At 28.9% G+C, this 10433-nt stretch overlaps 3 protein-coding genes across 3 annotated transcripts; all 3 read left to right on the forward strand.

Annotated features, from left to right (window-relative positions):
* Positions 1-2540: 2540 nt before the first annotated feature.
* On the forward strand, positions 2541-5949 carry LOC112594735 (coiled-coil domain-containing protein 173-like). Its single transcript, XM_025339690.1, is given in 10 exon segments — positions 2541-2741; positions 3757-3951; positions 4403-4447; positions 4449-4588; positions 4885-5005; positions 5069-5239; positions 5296-5402; positions 5474-5501; positions 5503-5718; positions 5788-5949. Coding segments are annotated over 10 exon segments (1386 nt in total).
* Positions 5950-7100: 1151 nt separating this feature from the next.
* Positions 7101-7453, forward strand: LOC112594736 (transcriptional regulator of yeast form adherence 4-like). Its single transcript, XM_025339691.1, has 2 exons — positions 7101-7260; positions 7350-7453. Exons 1-2 carry the CDS (start codon positions 7101-7103, stop codon positions 7451-7453), a joined length of 264 nt encoding a protein of 87 aa, XP_025195476.1.
* A 1238-nt stretch (positions 7454-8691) lies between these two features.
* On the forward strand, positions 8692-9691 carry LOC112594694 (death-associated inhibitor of apoptosis 1-like). The gene has a single exon (XM_025339640.1). The coding sequence runs from the start codon at positions 8974-8976 to the stop codon at positions 9376-9378; it is 405 nt and encodes a 134-aa protein (XP_025195425.1). The 5' UTR covers positions 8692-8973; the 3' UTR covers positions 9379-9691.
* The last annotated feature ends 742 nt before the right edge of the window (positions 9692-10433 follow it).

The following is a 10433-nucleotide window of genomic DNA, read 5'->3' on the forward strand; positions in this document are numbered from 1 at the left end:
TAAATTCATCAATAATGTCATCTATATGTCAGATACTAATTTTTGCTCAATGAATAAAAATAGCAATGCGTTAAGTCGCTCTTGCCCCATAGTGCTTCTTAATTTATTTTTTATAATAGCCAATTTAGCTGCCTCTATTAATTTAATTTTTTTTTTTATTTCGATCTTTAGCAGCTCCTCCCAATTGTTTTTTATTATTTTTAAAAACATCCATGATACGGCTATACGAGTATACGAGTATAATGATTACAATAAATTTATAACTTTAAAGTTTAAATTACATTAATACTACTCAGCGAAATAAATAACAGAAATACTAAATAATATTATTATGTATGAGCATGAAATAATATTATACGTGTGTGCGATGCGTGGTTTCAGTGTTTGTCGCGGACATAAAATATTATATCTGTGTCCTGTAGTGTTTGTTAATTCTATCGAAAATATTATACATAGGAATTTTCAATATACCTCTATTAATGCATTCTAATAATTTTATTTTTACACACATTACGATTAGTTTTATTTTTATATCTATACGCTCCAAACCTGTAATTCCTCGGAAGAAGTAATGCGCAAGCAGTCCCATCCGGCCCACTGGGTCATTGGTTTAAACAATATAATATGAACTGATTACAGTTTACGATTCTTTTTATATTAGAATAATATGTTAATATGTTATAGTTATATACAAATATTGCATTTTTAGTAAAGGAAAAACAATATAAAATATCTAATTGAAATAATATTATAATATTTTTCATTTCATAAATTAAGTGCAAATCATCGACCTTTTTAGATATTACAGGGGCAGCACAAGCTGCCCCTGCTGCCCCCGTAGTCACGCCTATGTACTGCGGTAAAATAAAAAAAAACAACTCATCTTTATAATCTGTAAAATGTTATAATTTATAGCTAATCGCTAATCATACGAGTAATTAGAAAAGAAAATAGACACACTCACACAATATTAATAGATATATCAGTATATCACTAATACAATATGTACTTTTATATCATTATAATTTATAATTATTATTGATATATCATCATTTTATTGAATTGAATTGAAAAAGTCTATATAAGAAGTTTCACTTTCGTGAGACTCGTGTGTGGCCGTTGAATCCACAGATGAGAAAGGTAAGAGCACCTGTATTGAGTTATTTACATAGGATTGTGGTTGTAAGAATGGTGTCTTCTCCGTGACAAATCATGTCCACGATATGGATTATTCCGAGTATTCCAGTCCCGCATGTACATGGAGAATTTGACATAATATATTAATATGAACGTCTTGAAAGATCTTTAAAACGTTCAATTTCGTTTACATGCATAAATTTTCTGGTATTTTTTTAAAGTCGTTTACCAGAAACACAAAAAAGACGATCTTAGTCGTTTTCTACATTTTTTGTTCTTAAATTGATGTTTAAAATCTCTATTAAATTTGTATCAATGTCATCATTTTTATTGTTTTTGTTGCATTTTGGTGCCCACGAGGAATTGAAAGGACGAGCAGCTGTATGTATGTTCAACCTCTACGATTTTATCTTCATTATTTCTTTTTGTATTTTAAGTAATATTCGAAGTTGAGGAATTAACCGATACCGTATCTTTTTAACAATAAAAGTCACTCTTAGAAAACGTAGGGATATTTTATTTATCGCAGAACCGCTTTTGGTCTCGTTCACTTTGCGGGCCCTTACAAAACAATCACGTATATTCCGCCATTTTTCTGATGATTCACGTCTGAAAAAATTAATTATTTCAGATATTTGACAATAGAGTGTACAATGTTCATTTGTAAAAATGCATCATATACCTATTTCACGTGAACAATAAACATATATATTTAAACTTCAATAATTGAACGAATCAACGTTTTGTTTAAATTCAAATAAATAATTTTTTTTTTTTTTTTTAATTTAAACATTAAAATATCAACTATTATTTATTGTTGAAAATACTATACACTATCCCAATAATGTTTTTTTGTTTTTAATTTAAAAATCTTAAGCATTAAATATATACCTAAAACCTACTATTTACACGAACGGATACGGAATAAACCATTTTTGGACTACCGGGAAATTTTAAAAAGGGGCCCGCATATAAAAAAGTCACTTGCTTTGCTCGTAAATAAATTATTAGATGAATTATAATAGGTACCATATCAAAAGAAAACAATGTATAATAAAACAGATTTTAAAAATTATTTATTTATTTTTAAAAAATAAATAGTCTTCTTAAAATACCTAATCTCAAAATAATAATAAAATTCTTAAAATAACAACATTACACCAAATACTAGGCTCATAGCTTTAAATTTATTAATTATATCTTAAGAATATTATATTCATTACTCTCCTTGGAATCTATAAAATGTATTTATCGAAATTTAAAATGTTATGTATTTTCTGGTGACGTTGGAAACAAACTTTGTCTTTATAGATTCATAACATATATATTAAGTATTATTTATTTTAACAATTGACTTTTATCATTTATATATTTTTTTTTTTTTTTGTAAGATGAAAAATAAAATGAGAGTTATAACTGTGAGAGATAATAATAATTCAAGAAAACATGCTCTTTTAATACCAAATAATGAATGGACACGACTAAAAAAAGTTTTGACTAAAAAGGATGACGAAAGAGCTACGGTTGAGCTGACAAAGCGATTAAGAGAAGAACGGAAAGCTACATCCAATGCCATTACTGAATCGTGGGACGCCACTGTAACAGTACGTAAATAAATATTTATGAAATCCTGTAAAATGTATTAAATATGCGTGTTTTAAATTGATTTTTTGACACAACCGTATTTGTACGAGTATTATTGTTTGTAAACGCTTCACAGTTTATAATTTCATGTAGGAAAGTACTATTTTTATTTTTTACTTACAAAAAATAATAAAATAATATATCATTTTAAATATTATTAGTATTAAGTATTAACTTGCAGTATAATTAATACAGGGTGGGGCCACGGGAATAGGGACAAAAGTAGACAGAGTTTTCTCAACGTTGAATGTGAGTAGGAAGGTTTAGAATTTTAGATAAGCTCATTTGATCTGTCCGATATAATTGCGTTTAGTTTTCATAAGTCGCAACTAGTGGAGTGTCGTTGACCGTGCGTTGCGTACGACGCGTTTGTGAAAAACAACGAATCCAGTAAGTGTAGTTAAGGTGTAGCGGATATTCAGACTTCACGTCTTGGTGCTATTCCCGTTTGGGACCAGTTGGTTTTTATTTATTTACTGTCCTCGTTGTTCGAAAATTATCGACCTACCTTAAAATTGTTTTGCCATTAGAAACAGCACCGCGACGTGAAGTTTGAATGCCTGTTGCACATTAACTATCAATTCATTGTTATTCATAAACGCGTTGTACGCAAACACACAATGAACGACACTCCACTGCGACATAGATAGTGAAAACTAAAGGGGATTATCTAACAGATCGAATGAGCTTATTTAGACGTTTTTACTCACATTCAAAGTTTAGAAAACCACGTCTACTTTTGTCCCTATTCGCATGGACCACTCTATACTTATATCTAGTACTTAGTCACAATGACATAATTAAGTTTAACATAAAATCAAATAGGTATATTATATAGGCTATAACGAAACGGGTAAAACGTACAAGTAACAAATATATAATATATTATATTAAAATATGATTTACAATCTTTACTTGGTTAGATATTATTATAATAGCATAAACAAAAATATTATCAACTTAATTTTTTCTTAGAACCAACGAAAGAAAGAATTTGAAAATAAACAAGAATTAATAGCCATTAATGAAGCCAAACAACAACAAAAAGACGAAATTATGTTACATGAGATTTTGAAGCGTAGAAATGCTATTGTAGAGAAGGCAAGGTTGCAAAAATGGTCAGATAGAGATTCAATAAAAGCGATAACTAGAGCAGTCCACAAGATAGAAGTACGGTTTGCACTTATAGTTGTAATATTATTACTTGGGTATTACAGAAATAAATATCAGTTTATGTTATATACATATGTATCAATGAAGTGATGAATATGATACCTTTAATTATAAGGTGAACATAAATATTATTATTCAGTATTCATCTTATGCGATTATGTATTTATAATAATACATACATGTTTAAAACACTAGCCTTTAGAACTGCTTAAGCTGTAGTATAATATCAGAATATCTATATTAGCTAGACTTGGTACCTAGTTGAGAACGGTACACATATATACAAATTATAGATGCTATAAATATCTGTAACATATAAAATATTAGATTTTTTTAATGTTGTATCAGGTTCTCCAACTCAAATTATTCTAGTAATAACTTTCAATAATGTTATTGTTATACCGTTAAATGTATGTAATATGTTATAATGGGGGTCTTATTATTGAAGGTGCTCAGAGAAAGAGATATACAAATTGAATTCAATAAGGCAGAAAAAAGCAAAAGAACTGGAAGCAAATCGTTTATTAAAAATAAAACAAAATTTAGATGCTGAACAATATAAGAGAGACCGATGGGAACAAAAATTAAAGCAAGCTGAAACGAAAAAAGTTAATGCTATTAACTTCCAAAAAGAGTGAGATAAAACATTTAAATAATTTTATTTTAATTATTTAAAATAATAAATTTAACGTATACCTATGTATAGATTAACAAATATTAATTATTCTTATTTGATAATACAATTTAAAACAAAATTAAAAAATATATTTAAACAAATCAAAATATAAATTATTAATAAAAAAATAATTTTTAATACAATATAGATACATATTTTAAAACCTAAATTAAGTAAGCAATAAAAAAAAAAATAAAAAATATACTCATTAGGATTAAATTTTAAGTTATTATTATTTATCATGATCTAATTAGATTGAAAGAACGAGAAAATAAAAAGCGTGATGATGACATTAAATTAAAAGAAGAGGGCAAATCTGAATTACAAAGAATTGCGAATGAAATTAAGGAAGACAATGAAAATAAAAAAGCTAAGGTTATAGATTGTGTAAATTGTTTTTATCATATGTATTTAATTGGAATGACTTTAATGTTTAAGACTTTAGCAGTAAGAAAAAATGTAATAAACCAATTAAACGAGAATAGAAAACTTGTGACTGAAAAAATGAAACGACGTCAATCACAAGATAAAGAAGAAAATTTACAAATTTCAATTATGGCCGAAGCAAAAAAGAAATTAGCTAAAAAAATAAAACTGAAAGAATTAGAAGTAAATGTATATAAATTCATAACACAGTTTTTTTTTAAATTAAAATTTGTTTGTAGATTTTAAAAAGAAGACAAACATCAGAGAAAAAGTTTGAAACTGAAAACAAAAATCTGGATAGAAAAGATGTTGAATTCCAGAAGGCCATCGAAGAAAAAGAGCAAAAGTTGAAAATTTGTTAATTTTTTAACTATTTATATTTTTTTTTGGTAACAGGATCTATAAATAATTGTTTAGGTATCAAAAAGAAGAACTCATAAAAAAACCATTTGATAAAAAAGAGAAAAAAAGATTTTGAAGATTATAAAAAAATCTTGGATGAACAAATTGAAAAGGAAAAAAATCGTTTGACCCTGAGTCAAAAGTGGGAAATGGAGAGGTGTTTACGAGAGACTGAGGCCTTACGCTCACTTGATGAGTCAAGAAGACAAGAAAAAGCCAGGGAGATGAATAGTTTTAGGAAGAATCTCTACTTACAATGTGTAAGTGTGGCGTTACAAAGTCGATTTAATATTTAATACTAAATTAATTATTTTATCTTATTTATAAAGGAAAACAATAGAGCAGCTACTAGAGCTAACAAACAGGTAGATCTAGAACAATATAATGCACACTTAAACTTATTGCAGCAACAGGACGAGGAGTTAATGACATATCGTAATAATATGATAGCTAAGTATCAAAAAGCTGGAATATCAGTTATACCAAAGTAGTAATAAGAAGACAGTTCTTGATCACCTCCCCCCTTAAATTTACATGTAAAATCATATGACTTTTTTATAGGCAACAACTACTCATGCACCTCCCAAACACCTCCAAAATTTGTATTAATTAGTATAAGCAATCTGCAACACATATTAACTAACCTAATCTAACCCGCCGCCGTCGTCAAACCCAGCGTTATCTATTACTTATTGTTATCAATTAAATATTATTTCAATTTTTTTTTTTTCGTTACCAGAGATCTTAATGACCACAATCACATACGGTTCTAACATAATATATTCTGACCTACATCCTAATATCCCCGCCACTACACCCTGGTCATCAATCGACACTGAATCGCCGTCGGCGGACTTAACATCGGTCCCTTCATCGTCTAAACAAAAGAACAGTTCATATGAATATCCGATTATTGTTAAAAATACAGTTCTAATTATTATACAATATATTCTAGACCTGCCTAAAATTTAAAGCATTACCATGTACACACGTCCATCCATTTAACTTAACCCATACACACATTTACCTAATATTATATAAATCTCTAATCCAAGTCAAACATATATATGCATACACACATTTACACACACAAGCACGCACGCACGCACATACGCACACATACAAATATACATACATGAACACATACGTACATATTATATATACATAATCACACACAATACACGCACATACAACCAACCACAGACATACATACCTACATGAACACATACACATACATACATTAAACCTTTTCAAACATACGTTGTCCATAACTAACCTACCACATCCCTGTCACCAAGGCCGTTTTAGATACAAACCTGCAGAGACATGTCCGAGTATTGTTTATGAATACTAGCCATACAGTAGTAGCAAAATTAAATTAATCTGTGTACTACCCTTCAAGTGACAAGTCGTGCTAATTCAGAAGTTTTCTCAGTTATTTTACAAGTATTTTAAAAATTATACTATTAACAAAAATTATAGTTCGCTGTTCTATCACTATATATTATACATATGCGCTAGTAAATCACTTAGATAAAATCATTTCACACTGATATTTAAAGTAAAATATATTTTACTATATTTCATTACTCATCTTTTCACTGAAAGTTAAAGTCTTGTTTCGTGAGTTATAAACGTAATCATGTTTTCGTGCAGTGTATGCGATAAAACCTTTACTAGAATCTGTAGTCTACTCAGACATTTCAACTCACACAATGTTTCCAATAAGATTTCTTGCAATATTTGTTCACAAGTGTTCACGCGAAGAGATAACTTCATCAGACATAGCAAAGAAAAACATCGTAAGTATTATTTTTTTCACAATATACAAATTTATTAGATAAAATATTCATAAACAAATTAATAATAATATTATTATTACTATTTTAAGGTTCAAATATTATAATCCAACAACAACCAACCATAACCAAGCAAGGAATTCAAGATTTTTTGAAACCGACTGAACAAATTTACGATTATAGTAGGATTAAATAGCCGATTCAAAAACCTCACCCTCACCAATTCACCATTCTCACCCTCGCCCAAAGCCGCCGCCGCTGCCGCTACGTATGTGACGTACCCCCTCACCATCACCCTCGCCCAAAGCCGCCGCCGCCGCCGATCGCGTACGTGCGCGGCATATACTTTATCAGTCATCACTGTTATCATTTGTTATCAGTTATCATATAATCATTTGTTATCGAACGTTAATCAACAAATAGTGAAAAAATTGCAAAATAAGTGATCGGGTATCGAACCCGGACTTACCGCTTCCCGTGAGATATGATCTACCACCCCGCCATATACTTTGAGATAGTTATTCTTATCTATTTAACCAGAGTTATCCCACCACCGCCGCCCAGACTCTGTCAGGTCCACTACGTAACCGAGGACAATTTTGCTGTCAGATGTCACCAGTTATCATTTGTTATCAGTTATCATTTTCTTAGCCAAAACGTTTATCACCATTATCAGTTATCACAAATATTTTTACCAGTTATCAAATAAAATGGTATCAGTTATTATTTTTCGCGCGCATAATCAAATAAAATATTCAAACAACGTAGTTCCCTCCTATATTTGGGGGAAATAATATTCAAAAAAAAATGTAAAGAAATTGTCATTAGATATAATATTATTAAAATGATCATTAACATTGATTATCATTAGCATTATATCCATACGTGAGAAAATAACGTACAAAAATGTGATTAAGTATAAAAAATTCATTAGTAAAATAGTAATTTCTATCGATGATTAATAGGTTTGACAATACTGGTCATATGTACACAAATAATATCGATGAATGCGTCATAATAGGAGACATTTGACCACAATGGCCCGTATATTTCCTGACATTAGGATTTATATTGAAAGACATTTCCAATGGCAGTAATAATCACAATTAAATGTCTTCATAATGTGCCCTACCGGTCGTCAGGATGTCGCAGATATTTACTTAACGATATTAAAATACCTATTATTGTAGGTATATTATTCATATTCAATTAAATATATGGCAAAAACTATTATTATCCTGAAACTTTACCGTCGCGGTCTCGACATTAGGGGATAAGCACGTCTAACGTCGGTTTGACAATAAGATACATTTCCTGCCATTAGGTGGGTATTTGGCGCTGTCGCATACCCTTTCTTATACGATATTAGAATGTCTATTAGTGAACAACACATTAATGATCGATATTAGTACCCTTTGCCGGACGTATCAGTAGTATGTATTTGTATGTTCACAGCACTTTTGGGCAGGGAGATTTTTAAAGTTTAAGGGGGAATATCCCCCTTGAGCTCATTTTCGTCTCCGTGTAATTTTTAAAAACAGTTTATTTATATTGGTTACACTGTAATTTTAATCTTGTGCTCAATTTTTTTTGTTTAACACAAAGTTTTTTCAAACTTTAAAATTAATAATCTAATCTAGTTCAGTTTAGTTAGTGTTAAACCATCATTCGATCAAGACCTATTGCTTATTAAAAAGTTCTTTATTTTTACAAAAAATGAATTTTCAAAATTTTAGCAACAATTTTTGTTCACTAGTTTCTTTAGTACGAAATAATGCATATCCTAAATACCCAGAATATACAACATTTTCTTCAAGATTGAAAACATTCAACTTATTCCCGTTAACTTCATCTCAAGATAAATACTCATTAGCTGAAAGCGGTTTTAAATATACAGGGAAAAAAGATATTGTCGAATGTTTTTGCTGTGGACTCATCTTACATAATTGGGAAAAAGATGATATTCCATGGATTGAACACACAAGATGGAATCCAAAGTGTATATACGTATTATTATCAAAAGGAAATCAGTTTGTTGAAAATATAATAAATAAGTACGGAAAGATTAACGATGTATGTCAATGTGATTGTGAATTTAAGACATATGATACTGTAATTTAATATTTTTTTCTATTAATATATTTTTTTTTTCTGTTTTTATAAGAAACAATTTAAATATGTTAATATTTATCTTAATATTTCGTGAACGTATAGTCTAGTGGGATAACGCGTCTAGTTTAAATTAAATTTGTTAAGATTAATTTTCAGGTTCAATGGTATACGTAAGTAGATAAATAACCCTCGACACGCTATCCAACTAAACTATACGTTCACATTTTTTTCCGTTTTTTTCTTTTTTAACCTCTTCAGTTTTAGTATATAACATGTGTGAGCAAAAAAATACTGTTAGTTTAAGTTATACTGTCATAGTGTTTATATTCATTTTTTTTTTTTTTTTTTTAAATAATCGTATAAATATTAATTTGAAAATCGTTTTATAATTTCAAAGAACTTATCGTTATATAATATGAATCCACCAGTCGTTGTATCAAAATCAGTGTTCGATATCCGTCCTTTTGGAAAGAAAAGTGTAACAGTTGGACTTTTGATTAATAAACAGATTTCAATTATTATATTATTAGAATGCAAATTAACTAAAAAAATTGTTACGTTAGACCTAGATCAGTGGTGTACATTAATGTGTGAAAATAATTATAACGCAATTATTGATAATTTACATACCCGATGTAAACGTGTTAAAATAGCTGACAACTTTTTCTATTCCGTTAATGTTAACCAATCGACTATTGTTTTATATTCTAATAATAATTATATAACATTATCTCACGTTGATTTACATCGTTTAAAACAATTACAACATTGTATCGACTTGTATATTGTTGAAAAACAAAAGAAGTTGGAATCATACCAAAAAACATTTGATACAGCATATGCGTTGATAAAGGCCGACGTCAATGGATTACCATCGTCTTGTCAACGAAATGAATTTACAAACCAATATATTCAAAATTATGATTTTAGTAATAGCAATATTCAAAGTGATGATATTTCATTCATGTACGAGTTGTTGCAATTTCATTTTAATTCATTATCAAATATGATTTTGCAAGATTTGGTAATGTAATAAAAATTAAAACCTTTAGATTTAATACTCA

This window comes from Melanaphis sacchari, unplaced genomic scaffold, assembly GCF_002803265.2.
Source record: "Melanaphis sacchari strain LSU unplaced genomic scaffold, SCAv2.0 Contig23_pilon_pilon, whole genome shotgun sequence".
NCBI classification, from domain to species: domain Eukaryota; kingdom Metazoa; phylum Arthropoda; class Insecta; order Hemiptera; family Aphididae; genus Melanaphis; species Melanaphis sacchari.